The sequence below is a fragment of the Arthrobotrys flagrans genome (assembly GCF_004000055.1).
Source record: "Arthrobotrys flagrans strain CBS H-5679 chromosome Unknown unitig_3, whole genome shotgun sequence".
NCBI classification, from domain to species: Eukaryota; Fungi; Ascomycota; class Orbiliomycetes; order Orbiliales; family Orbiliaceae; genus Arthrobotrys; species Arthrobotrys flagrans.
This window is the reverse complement of record NW_027137547.1, coordinates 2609696-2623513: the sequence shown is the minus strand read 5'-3', so window position 1 is coordinate 2623513 and position 13818 is coordinate 2609696. Positions and strand designations below refer to the sequence as shown.

At 46.0% G+C, this 13818-nt stretch overlaps 3 protein-coding genes across 3 annotated transcripts; 1 reads left to right on the top strand and 2 right to left on the bottom strand.

Annotated features, from left to right (window-relative positions):
* Positions 1-1109: 1109 nt before the first annotated feature.
* DFL_002138 (uncharacterized protein) lies at positions 1110-2102 on the bottom strand (the record flags this gene model as incomplete). Its single annotated transcript, XM_067630881.1, has 2 exons — positions 1110-1713; positions 1777-2102. 2 exons carry the CDS (start codon positions 2100-2102, stop codon positions 1110-1112), a joined length of 930 nt encoding a protein of 309 aa, XP_067493480.1.
* Positions 2103-5654: 3552 nt separating this feature from the next.
* On the top strand, positions 5655-7776 carry DFL_002137 (uncharacterized protein; the record flags this gene model as incomplete). The annotated part of the gene is made up of 3 exons (XM_067630880.1): positions 5655-6661; positions 6722-7290; positions 7349-7776. 3 exons carry the CDS (start codon positions 5655-5657, stop codon positions 7774-7776), a joined length of 2004 nt encoding a protein of 667 aa, XP_067493479.1.
* A 4481-nt stretch (positions 7777-12257) lies between these two features.
* On the bottom strand, positions 12258-13224 carry DFL_002136 (uncharacterized protein; the record flags this gene model as incomplete). The annotated part of the gene is made up of 4 exons (XM_067630879.1): positions 12258-12749; positions 12821-12880; positions 12936-13085; positions 13219-13224. 4 exons carry the CDS (start codon positions 13222-13224, stop codon positions 12258-12260), a joined length of 708 nt encoding a protein of 235 aa, XP_067493478.1.
* Between the last annotated feature and the right edge of the window lie 594 nt (positions 13225-13818).

Sequence of the window (13818 nt, the reverse complement as noted above, 5' to 3'; positions counted from 1 at the left end):
CCGTTTCGACGGGTTCGGAGTCTTTGCTATTCAGTGTCCTTTTCGATGATGTGCACGTGGTTAATGGTTGGCCTGCTGTTTGGCTGATGCGATGTTAAGAAGTGTATATGTAGACTTTGGGATTTATACTCGTCAGTTTTCGACAAGTTTCATATGCTTTCGAAGTTTTTGTCAAAATTTCCAATTTCTTTGCGATTGATGACATCGAATCAAATTCTTCCAATGGACATTGGGTTAATACTTTGAGGCTTTTTTTTACACAAGATCTTCTAGTAATCAATTTTGGCGATGCCATCAGAAAATACATTTTTAGATGCCCAAACTTGTAGATGAACTTATGGCCTCAATTTGGACTTGTCTAACCCATGTGCTCACCCAATTGATCAACTTCGAATCCGAGTATTCAAAGATACCAGCTATTCTTAGATGACTTCATGCTATACTTCTGCCACGCGCCCACGGCGTCCACGATATCACGCGGCATTCAAAATATAAAATTGACATTCCGATTTCGTCATAACCGGGGACCCTACTCTCCATAACCGACATTATCTAGGAAACGGCTTCACCGGTGAGCCAAGGTTCGACATTCGATTCCGAGACACCCGGCGCCATCTGCCATCTGCATAAGTACGTTGGCTTACCAGATCATACCATCTACCAACGGATGCAGACGCCAGCCAACGCAATGTCGTTTACCGAAAATCGTTGTGGCTCGGAGAAAAGGAGGAAGAATGGATTTCGAATTTAAAGCGCTTTGAATTTAAAACCCAACAATGCAACATGTATGTATGTAATGACCAACAATTGGCGAAATGAAGTTCAAATTTTATCTGTGCACACGGGAGCAGAGAATGGCCTGATTATTAGGTTGCACCTTTGACGTTCCAAGAAGCTTAGCAATCGTTGAGTTTGAGGCAAGGGCTCGAACACAAGGTTTTTGTTTTTAAGCTCATTCGATGGGAGACGAAATGCAACGTATACAACGCAGTTGGAGGAGATCTTCTAAGGAATTGAAGGCAGATGCGATTGTGTTACAGTAATTTACCATTCTCGGAGAAATTAGTTAAGTGAGTCCTAACATGCCGATGTCCAAGGTTCTTAAGACTTTAATGAAGAGCCAACTGAGCTGACTCCCTATTAAGCCTATAATGCCAAAAAAAGTGGTGTACCAGTACTATTCCCCAAGCAAACAAATGATTCCTATTAGGCGGAGTAGCCGCATTCGTAGCCGCACCCGTAACAACAAAACTATGCGGCGCCTGCGTAAAAGCAATAGCAGTCGACCTCCCCAAAGTCTTAGCAGTAATATTATACGGCGCTCTATACACAGTCCCAAGGGTACCAGCACTCGCACCATCACCACACCATAATAAGTGAACAATTGGGGTACCAGCATCGACTTTCCAGGCTGGAGCAGAGAATGAATAGCCACCGTTGATGGAACCGGTGGAGCCGATGAAGGGTTGGGCGACGTTGCCGCTGGACCAGGTGCTATTCAAGGCGACGTCGCGGATGATGTTGGCTCGGCCGTAGAAGCCGCGGATGGAGGGTGTGGCAGCGGACCAGGTGTTCGTGTTGACGAAGGATACTGGGGACAGGGAATAGGCAGCGGATGCGCTGGTGGCTACTGTGACTGTAGCCCATTGTTGGGTTCCGAAGGCGCACCGGGTCGCTTCTTTAACGGCACCGGATGGTTCGGCGTAGTAGAGTCTGGTTGTGTAAAAAGTATTAGAATGCTGTTTCTAGCTCGTGCTGATTGAATAAACCACTAACTTGACATTTTCGACATTATCGAGTTTGAAAGAAACAGCACTTATGCCATTTGTCCCAGACGCAACAATATTCGAGGCACCGATAGTACCCGCGCTCCAACCAGCCGTGCCACCACTGTAAATAAGCTCTTGGATCACATTGCTCGAGTCAAGGTAGTAGGCGTGAGCTCGCTTGTCTGCGGAAGTCCAGCCGAGACCAGAACCGACGGCAACGTTAAGATCCCACATTGTGGAAGCAATTGGGGTGTTTGCCTTGACGCTACCCGCGGGGAGAAGTTCCTCGTAGCCGTAGGCGAGAGATGGCGCTGTATTTGTCCAGGTTCCCATGTAAAGTTTTCTATTGTCGGTGGGGAAGAAGAATTTCTGTTTTGCATTGGAAGGGAAGGTTGTCAGTAGTTTTTTACGAAGAATATAGACTAGCACCAAGGTGTGTATTAACATACCGCCCAATTGCCATTTGTCCCGATGAGAGTGCTTTTCACTGGGAATGAGTTTTCGGGGACACCTGTTGAGTCGGTTAGATTTGCATGCTACTCATTAGGTATTCGTCTTCATGAATGAAACTTACTTGTCAACTGCCTCTTTTCGACCCTGATGCCATCAGCGAGCGTGTCGATATACACCCAAAGCCCACAACCCAGCAGCGTATAGTATCTAACGCATATTGATAGATGAATTATGGGATTTGTAGAGATCAATTGGAGATTCGGGATTATATTATAAAAAAGATATCAACTTAGTACCTAAGTTGTTGAATTAGAAAGCATCTGTTGGAAGGATGGTGAGATCGAATCGAGGCTGGAAGATCATCTCTATTATATAGATATTGACGATACAACCCCCTGAGGCCGTTGTAATATAGCCCGGAAGGGTTTATTATTGTTTCCTCGAACTCAGCTGAAGTTGGATGAGAATTACGGGTAATCCGATCGTATTCGAGGTAACGAAGCTCGTCTTGAACACTGGGTTACTTCGCAGATGCTTGCCAGAGACATATATAATAGCCTTATGCTAAGTCATCTGTTCAACGGCGAACCCGCCTTGGGGATATAGAAGCGAGAGTTTTACATGTTGACATTGTCCACCTTCGGGTCTCTGATCGCTCTTGTGGGTCACGGGCCTGCGCTATAGGGACGGCTTGTTTTTAGTACCATGGTGAGGAATAGAAATAGGAGCTGGTTTGATTAACTTAGGAATTCGAACTTGCATGGGAGCAGGTACCCCAATATGCTTCCCCGAAGCTATATCCATATGTGTACTTCTTGTCGAGCGGGTCCCTAAGACAGGTACTAGCCGTCTCTTAAGCTTAGCGTACCTGTCTCGAACTCAAGCTAACATCTACTATTCCTATCTCTGCAAGTTGCGAACTCTAGAAAACTCGGTCTACCCGCTCCTATTTAACTATTTGTACCTTTCAAATCACCAAAGTTCTTTCTCTGAAACTATATTCGTCTCAGTCAAACTATATTACATATCCAGTACGTATACTTCAAAAATTCAATGTCGTGACCGAAGGAACCCTACAACGCATTGATGAGGATATGCACACCAGATCTCTATGTCCATCGATATACCCTCCCTCCCGCAAGCACAGCCGTTGCGCAACTTCTTCCAATCCCATCCCAGAACTAATCCACAATGTCAAACATTATCGTCACGACCTTGTCGTACTTTTGGCGACTTCACCACATCCTAAAAAGGCGACTCGGTCGATATGCCTATTCCCAACATCGACTGCGATCGACAGGTCCGATTTGCATCCATGCTTGCATTTATAAGCATCCTCCTAAGCTAAGGGAATATGTAGTAACAACTTGGGATGTATGTAGATACCTTCCGCTACACCACGAAGACCCGGCGAATAGGAGAAGTGTTGTGGACTAGAATATCCCATCAAAAGTTTAGGATATTACCTCTAAAATAATCATGTGATCATAGAGTGATCGCGCCTATCTGACTAGGACGAGCCTCCATGATTTGAATGTATCTCTTTGTGGTGGTGTTGAAGCGGTGTTGAAGCCCTGGAAGCTCAGTCTCAATACGACGTGAACTCTGTGCTGGCTTGAACATACCAACAACAACCATACCGCTCTGACAATATCGCCATCTCACCTCACAAGCTCTCATTCAATTCAAATCAATAAAACCTTAGGACCCTTTTTACGCTCTTCTGCAAAATTTGGTCAAACCGTCAGTATGCCATCAAGAGCTTCACTCGGTAGGTCTCACTGTCCCTATGAAAGGTCGTTGTAACATCAATGCAGCTAATAGCAGGAATCACTCGATAGGATGCCGTTATGGGCGATCAGTCAGTTGGTTTATTCGGCCACTGCGAAATGTGTGTCCGAGATGCAATGGGGACCCCTTAGGGGCGACTCAGGATGTACGTACGGCTTCTCTATTTTATTTTATATGGCTGGATAGGGATCCCGATTCAACAGCTATTGAACCAAGGCAGAACTTGACGAGCACAAGGCAACCCACTCTCAGGAGTCCATCAAAAGCCGTGCCATTCGTCCTTGGCCTGCCTCTTTTGATGGGTTCCAATGCTCAGCCAAAAACTGCGATTTCACTTCCACACTTGCAGATGGGTATCTGGGCTTGTGGCATGTTGCTGGTGAACATGAAAGCCACTTCCGAGAGGTCTTGCTCTTGCAACATTTTCTCGGGCCTTCGTTGCTTCATATCAATTAGTATCCATGGGTGACAAACTTTGAAAGCCTGGGCCGGGTATTGGTACGTAGACTAGGCTGGCCCCTTTATAGGATTCGAAGAAATGTGCTGATATGCGTTTACCAGTTTTTTCTACTAAAGACGATAACGAACTTTCCTAACACTTTCATCTGATGTTTTGAAGAATAAGAACCACAATCGATAACTAGATCCAACGAAACTCGAGTTGGATCCTGTAATTCAATTCGGGTGCTGGATCGGGTAACCACCCATTTCCGGACGAACTCTTTGGGTCAGGTGAACCGACGCAGCCAATGGTGGACATTCACAAGGCCACGGTGCTACTTTGTAAGTTCTGTCGGAGAATCCAGTTGATGTTGTAACCTTTATAAATTTTAATTCCGGAAAGACGTCTGGTCCCCAGCCATCGTTGTAGATTCGGCCATGTCTAGCCGTCTTGTAGGTAATAGCTTCCCCACAGCTTGACTCTGAGGGATATACGACCACCAGGGCAGGTGCCAGATGTCCCGTATTCCCGCATGAAAGGCATCGGCCAGCAGCCAGTTGCAGGATGCAGCATGCGAGGTTGCGGTGGAGCCAGCTGGTCATCCTGCCAGGTTCAGCGCTTACATGGATCATACCTTTTTGTTTGCCAGAGAATCGAGTGTGGAGTGTGGAGTAAAAATAAAAAAAATAAAAATTTGTGTGGGCGACATTCTTTAGGTTGGCTTTTCCTGTCCAACATTCCTCACTTCTCGTCCCCACAAACCATCATCACCGCAATTCCAGCGACAGCGACCTATCCACCACAGCCAACAGCCTTCAGAAGCACCAAGTAAATTTCTATATGACGAATCTGCACTTTATGGGCGTCAAAATCTCTTCCTCGATCTCCATTCCAGCCCTTGCTTCGTCCCTCTTCGCTGGAGGCAGCGGCTTCCTCCTGTTCTCTGCAATTACCAAGGTACGGCGCCTTGCACCTTGATCGAAGGCGCCTCCTGTGTACAAGTATTGCTGGGCTTGAATCCTACAAAGAAGAGGTCATAGGCCTCTATTTTATATAATATATACGGAGGAAGCTGCGGCTTTGAGGGTACCGTAGTTCCCCGCCTTCTCGGCGGTTCTCCCCAGATCGGGGCCTAGACCCGACGACATCGACAAGACCGAGTATTTCATACTCCACACGGAAGGAGTTTGCTGGCCAAAATGTTCCACTTCGACGCCGTAGACCCGGATTTTCAACATGGGGGTTCTTCCCGGCCCGCTCGACAGCATCGGGTTTCGGTTCATGATGACAGCTGGATTTCCCCTGGATTTGCTGGTGTTCCTTCGATAACTACCATGACAACTACAATTCAGACGGAAAACCAAAGATCGATTACCGCTACGAGTAGCACAACGAGCGTCTTCAAACCCACACAAGCACAGCCGGCGGCACACAGGCGACGTTCGAGTGTCGTCCTTCAAGGCCAACGAGCACTACTTTTCGTAGATCAAGAGGCAGGAAATATAGCCAATGGATCAGCAGTCGAGGAGGGGGACGACGATCGGTCTAGGGGCGCTAAACCTACCGGCGCCGATTCTCTCGCTGTAGATAACGGAGATAGGAAATCAAGGTCCAAGAGCCGCAAGAGAAAGGATCGGAAGAAGAAGAGCAAACAGAATGCCTCCCGATCGCCGGCTCCTCCTCCTATGCCTTCTAAAATTACGGAAGAGTCACCGGCCCTGCCACCTCGCAGAGTCGAAACCTTAAAAGCCGCCGACAATGTCCCTTCCTTGGATCTTAAGAAGGAAAAAAGTCCTCAGACTTCTCCGGTTTTTATGAAGCGCGGCGTTTCACCAGCTCCAATTCGGTCCAACGTGTCTTCCCTATCGACTTCGCTGAGGGAGGCCAGCATGGCTGCGCAGATCCCGCAACTTACGCTTAACACCAAGTTTGGAGCGGAGCAGTTGATCAGTCAACTCTCTCTTCACAACTGCAGTTCGAACTCCTCGGATGGGCAGCCGGATGATTCCTACGAAATTCCACTCGAGCACGACTTTGTGTCGTCCTATGCGAAATCAAAGAAGTCGCCAACCAGTAGTGGACAGCAAAGCGATGCTGAGGAAGGGTCAACTAACGGGATCGCTATCGGCCAAACAACCCCTGCACCGGAGAAGCGTAAAATGTGCGCTGAGGATTTCGAACCACTCACAATGCTTGGGAAGGGAACGTAAGTGCATAATACGCACTTTCTAGTTACGTCTATGATTGTGCTAACATCGATGATTAGGTTCGGCACCGTTATCCTTGTTCGACACCGAGCAACCGGGCGCCTCTATGCGCAGAAGCAACTTAAGAAGGCTTCGATCAAAGTCCATAAGCGGATGATAGAACAGACCAAGACTGAACGTGCAATTCTTGAATCTGTTCGCCATCCCTTTGTTGTGAAACTGTTCTATGCCTTCCAGGACCACCAAAAGCTCTACCTGATCCTTGAATATGCGCAAGGTGGCGAACTTTTCAACTACCTCGCCACCGAACGAATATTCCCCGAGGAGACAGCAGCTTTCTACGCTGCAGAAATAGTTCTCGCTCTCGATCACCTACACCGTAATGTGGGCGTAGTATATCGTGATTTGAAACCCGAGAACTGCCTCCTCGATTCCCAAGGTCATCTACTCTTAACAGACTTTGGGCTAAGCAAGGTTGCTGAAGATGGAGCAAGGTGCAAGAGCCTCAGTGGTACACCGGAATACATGGCACCAGAGGTCTTGGAGGGCAAGGCTTACGGATTTGAAGTTGACTGGTGGAGCCTTGGGGCCTTGTTGTTTGATTTGCTCACTGGGAGTCCTCCGTTCCGTAAGTTTAATCATTACAACTTTTTACCTTCGACCCACAACGCTAATAATTCTCACAGCTGGACAAAATAACACACAAATTCTCAACAAGATCAAGAAAACGAAGCTCAAACTTCCATTCTACCTATCACCGGATTCTAAAGATCTTTTGACTCGCCTCCTACGCAAAGAGCCAACCAAACGTCTTGGCTACAAAATGCCACAAGACCTCGTCACTATCCAAAAGCACAGATTTTTCCGAAGGATCGACTGGAAGAAACTGGAGCGTCGGGAATTGGACCCACCCATCTCACCACTGATTACCGACCCGGCCATGGCCGAGAACTTTGCTACCGAATTTACGGAAGCCAGTTTTAGCCCTGTGATTACTAGAAGTAGCTGGTGGGGACGGGATGCAGGGAAGAGGGAGGAGGATGTGCATTTTGGAGGCTTTAGCTTTGAGGGGGATGCGTCGAGTTGGGGGGATAGGTACTTTAGGGACTTTTAGCGGGTTTAGATAATCGTGTAGAGAGTGATAGATAACACGGTAAAGTATAGGTGGTGCTAGAATAGATAGATTCTAGAAGGTCTTGTTTCTTGGTGGGATCTAATGGTTTATGGTGGGAGGAGACTGAGGGGGGTTCTTTAGCCAGTTGGTGGATTTAGCGTTCGTTGTACACGTATTTTCGGATGCTAGATTTTAGAATACACATTCGTTTTATTTAAATTTGGAACCGTTTTTAGACTATAAGTCTATGTGCATAGGTAGATCTAGGGTTATATATAACATGCATATGCACGCTCTAGCTCTTGGTCTCGAGGCCAGCTCTCTCCCGACTATCCGCTCTCTAGATGTGCGTGTCGGTGCAGAGTTATACCGCAGGGCAACCAAATTTGGTTAGGCGGCTGTAATATATCCTGATTGAATCAGTGATAACTTCAATAACCCGACAACCAATAAATTGCTTATGCCTTTGGATTCCGAGATATCTGGTGCCCTAGTTTATGTTAGACCAACGTTAGATTGTCCTCTCGATCACTCTAATCTGACGACACACAACGCAAATTGATTGTTGGATTTCCTCGGAATCCGGCTCTAAAAATCCGTTTCTCGCGATAAGGTATCGATATCTTTGACGCAACAGTTGATTTTTTTTTTTTTTTTTAAATATAAAAGGAGCTTTAGTACAATGAGTCTTAGCTTGCTGGGAGGTCACTAAAAGTCATAAAATAGGTGTACTTGGAGTGGAAGTTTCTTTAGTTAGGGGAAAGCTTCTTTTCCGGATGTCTAGCTATGACTGGGAGGATTGATTATCAGTGATGAAAGGGATCCAACCGTTTTGAACGGTGCAATTATGGAAATAATTCATACTATATCAAAATTTGAAGAGTGTTAATTCCATGACTAATACCTAGTGATGAAATATATCCACCAATGACTTGCAACAGCTCGACGCCACGCTCAACATATTAAAGAATTCAATATACACTTCTAAGAGTTTCCGGGCCCGCATTTCTAGTGTCATGGAATCAACTGGATAGCTCGTGCAAGCACTGCACGCAGATCGTGATTCACCTGCCGGAGGGAAATATCCGTCTATTTAAACAGGTCCATTTCCTCCAAACCCTTCCTTCTCTTCCTCTCCCTTTCTCTGCACCGTCTACCACCGGGAAGCAGAAAATATTTCTCCCTCCTTCCCTTTTTGGTGAGCGCTAGCGCTCGAATACCGAGAATCTCTCAGCTTTTCTTGGTTGTCATGCAGCTTATGATTACGGGATTTATATATACATACCTTCATATCTCTCCAGATATCTTAATTCCTCTCATACTTAAACACTGAGTCCAGATATATTTCAAAAGCAGTCTTTCGTGCGTCCAACAATATGCATCTTCCTCTCCAAGGATAGGATTTTTGTTGTTATTAGGGTTAGAAACCAGCTTGCCGGCAGATATGAGATCTCGTCGTGGTCAAGAATTTAAGGGACTCGATCACCTTATGGTCTGGTGAAACCATGGCAATCGTCCCGTTGCGGGTCGGAGGAGAATACTTTCCTGGTGGGCCCACATACAGCCTAGAAAGGAATGGGTCGGATGTAAGTTTTCAAAGCTGTCGTCTGATTTATTAGGTTTGCGCGAATGGATTTGATGGCCTATAGATGAACCGCACTGAATGGGAACTTTCATTCCAGACTACACTGCCGATTCGGATTTCGGATTTCGAGTTCATTTTGTAATGAAGTGGAGGTCCAGACTGCCGTTCAAATCAACCGATACTTCCTAGCGGGTGGAATCATATCCCAAGCCACTCGTTCGTATCATCGAAACTGATGACAAGCAAAAAAGTACCAGGGATATGATGACCGCAGCCTGGACATTAATATTCAAGCGACATGTACATCCAACACAATGAATTCAAGAATATTTGGATCCAGGGCCCTGAGGAATGTATCTTTTGAAGTATGGAACGATATTCCACCCAGGTGAACCACCTAGGCCCTGTCATACCAGACATTACGGTTGAAAAGAAAGACAACTCCTCCCATGGGTGTATAACGACAACAGCCCGCGCTTGAGAGATTACCCGATCGAAAGTTTGATCCGAAGACATGGAGTTTACCGTTCGCCTCCCTCGTTTGGATGGTATATGCTTTTCTATGAAGATATAGAAGAATGCGAAATAAATTCCGAGTTCACCCGATCTTTCGGAAAACTTTGACGTTGTTCGCAAAGATGCAGTATATACGACGGGGATAGTGGCTAAATGCTCTTCTTCAAACCCGAATTGGGAAGAATAAACGATTTATACAAGAATATATATACCGGCGGTCTATTTTCCGAAGCTCATACAATCTTTCCCGTTCGTTCTTCGGGTCGGATGGGCCATTAATACCTGACGAAAATCTCCTATGCGGGCAAGTTCGCACTGGAGACGTTGCTTATGTTTTATACAGATGTGGAGTTGTTTCGCAGGGAAGCAAATAATTACTATTTCGATATGTTTAGCAGTCAAGTAGGGTTTATTCAAATCCCTGGATCTTCACATCAATTTCTTCACCAGCTATGTTATTTGGGAAATAATATATATACTCTCGAGCGAACAGCTTCAAGAGCTGCGACTACATGCAAGAAACCTTACCTCTTCGAACTTTTACCATACGACACGCACCCAGATTTCGAGAATATTTACGCCAAAAGTTGGAATCAGCTCGATTTCTTCACCACGCCTTGGGGCCAGCAAATAAAACTTGACCAAGAAATTTGGATATTCGAATTCGAAAATATCTTTTCTAGGTGGACTCAGGCGCTCCACGGATCCAAAATCATCCATGATCCCATGAGAAGAGGAGATAGTCGCACCGAATGGGATCCGAGATAGATACTTCTTGGATGGATTTCATGGTCGAATGGCCAACATATTCACCATCTTGGCTACTTAACTAGACTCTGGGTTTTCTACATGACATAATACGTACATTGATGGAACCCCAGAGGCATAAATTGTGCCCAGTGGGATCACATGCTCTACATATCGACCAGGTCCGGATGCGAGGGAATATATATCCGCTTTCACGGTGACCTTCAGTTGTCTGCGAATGATGAACCCTTGTGCAGAAATTGGAACCTGAAGAGCTATGGTTTGATTGCATGGTCCTGGCGTGAAAGCGACATGTCCTGGGAGGTATAGATGTGAATTTCAGGCCGAATGATGAAGGACAAAAAACAACACTCGCTACAACTGCCTGCTAACGGGGAAACTCTTTGTCGTAATTGGGACCTCAACAGTTACCGGTGGATCGGGTGGTCATGGCGCGAGAGCGATATGTCCTGAGAAGTCGGCAAATGAACAGAGCCATTAATACTTCAACTATCTCCAATCAAGTCAGGCGCTTCATGAGTCTTCAGGACCCCATCAACCACTCTTACGCATGCGGAACTCATATGTAAAAAGTTATACGCCGGCGAACGGACCAGCTTCATCCGACTCGATTCATGGTCCTGAAGTAATCGATAACACCATATATACAAAGAAAGAGAGAGAGTTTTCAACGATGTTAGAATGTCATAATATCGCAACATTCTGGACCTAGGCCCTTATACACCGATAAATGCTACATGATTATGCTTCCTGGATTATTATGACAATTCAACAGGTTTTATGCAGCAACAGTTCTGTTGAATATTTTTTATATTCTTGGGGTATTGTGGTGGAAATAGGTGGTCGCAGTGTTCTGTTGCATTTTTGTTCTTAACGCATCTTGGCATTCTTGTTCTATAAATCATGTTTTTACTGACATTCTTTCCAATAAACTTTCCTTTGTCCAACGATTTCCCTTTATCCAACCAATTTCCTTTGTTTCTAGTTTTACACTTATTCTAAGATCGCATCTTTGTCTTGTCATTTATATATATACTATTATTCTTTTCAGTCTCTCAGGTCTTTCTCTGCCTACACGTTCTATTCTCTGCATACTTCCTGCGTATAGCTGATTGGGCAGTACTTTCGCTGCTTGGCTCCCAGAGCCTACATGTTCCCTTCCTCACAATATTTGTTGCATGATATCAAGAATATATAATACTAACCGAGAGTCAGCTCCTTCAGATATGACACTGGGGGTTATACTACGAAGTCATGGGAGAGGCATGTTTGTTGTTGGTGCTGATTACTAGAGAAGGGAGGAAGGAGAGGAGGGAGGCAGAGAGGGGGCCAGAGGAAGAATGCAGAGGGAGCAGGCAGAGGAAGGGGGCAGGGGAAGAGGTGGAAGGATACAACAACCCATTGACATGAACTACTTCTCATACAATATTGGGCACACACATTCAACGATGTCATGCATAACCGCTATGCAAGAAAGGACAAAAGTATCGAACACTTGTTGTTCTCAGAGGCAGAAAGAGGCAAACTGGTGCTATTATTTACAGGAAAAACACTAAAAAAAAAAAAAAAAAAACAGACAAAAGCAGTGACAAAAAAAAAAATCCACTCAATACTATTGAGGAGCGTTAGTGTTAAGAGAGCAAGGTTTTCCGCGGTAGGGGACAAGGTCAACCTCCCAGGACATGTCGCTTTCACGCCATGACCAACCGATCCACTGGTAACTGTTAAGATTCCAGTTACGACAAAGCGGTCCTCCGTTAGCCGGCAGTTGAAGAGAGTGCTGTTTCTTGTCTTTCATCATGCGATTCCAGACATTCAACGAGAAGCGGCCGCAAGCAGACCCACAGACGGTGCGAATGGTAGTATCCCTATGATTGCAGAGTAGGATTCCTGATTCCCCGTGGCAGCCAAGAAAGGTATAGGAGTGAGGGGCTGCATAGCAAAACGCATTCTGCCATGGCGGGCTCAAGAGTTTGTCAATCGCCGGTTTCACATCCTCGGGGTCGATTCCATCGAATTCACGAGGCTTACGCTCGCACAGGTAGACTTGACGGTCTCGCTTTTCGAGGCCAGTGTCGGACGACTCATCCGGGAATACAAAAGACTGTGCCAGATGATGGTTGTTAGTTGATCCTTCAATGATGTCATCGAGAAGAGCGCTGGAGAAGGACTTACGCTGTCTGCAAAGGCGGTGGCATTGAACAATGGGTTCTCTAGTAGTTGCGCTTCAATGCCCTGGATCAAATTTGTTAGCACAGGCTTGGCGAAGTTAGCAGTTTTGACAACTTACGTCGATAGTGTCGCTTTCTAAAGTGTACATTGGCCCGCCGGGGAAAAGCTCTCCTTCCATTCTCAATGGCACAATGGGCATGGTCTCATCAGACCACAGGATGACATTTTGACTACCGACTTCAGCCTTCTTGGCTGGGAGAGCTGCGCCCTGCTGATTCGGCCGTTAGTACCTTCAAGGGACCAATGGAGTTGCTAGGAGGAATACTTATACAGAAACCATCGAAGATACCAAGGAGAAGGAAAACAAGGACGGCAAAGCCGAGTGGGAAGACATCAGTGACCTTCATTGTTGCTTGGAGTGGGGAGACTCGATGCAGGACAAGGTAGAATGGGAAGAGGTTGAACGAAGAGTTGTTGGCTCTGACGCGTCCAAGTGTGTGGATGAAGTGTTTGTGAGAGAAGGAAGAAAGAGAAAGAGGGGGTTGTATGAGAGAGGGGAGGTGTTTAAATAGTGGAGCGGGGTGCCGGGAGGGAAACTTTCTCGGCGGGTGTGTATTTCCCTTTTGGGGTCCACTGCGGTGACGGTAGACGTCGATGACGGCATCCCCACTAGTGCACTGGCTCCCCTACGGCCGTGGTTTCATCCAGGGCCTCGCTTTTGGCCCTACACCAACTTGATTATCGATATCTATACCGCCACTTTATCTTCATCTACGAAGGCAATTGATCATATCGGGACGGCGATGTCAAAGGGAAAGTAGGAGTACGATATCACGGACAAAATCCATGGCCAATTGGTTAAATACAATAAACATACTCTTTACAGCAATCACATTATGTATAAAAAAGATATGCGCCTTCCGATCGGCACCAAAGACATCGAGACCCCGATACTATCAAAAATTCGTCTAACTGCGCAGTATAGACTAACCAATTGGCAA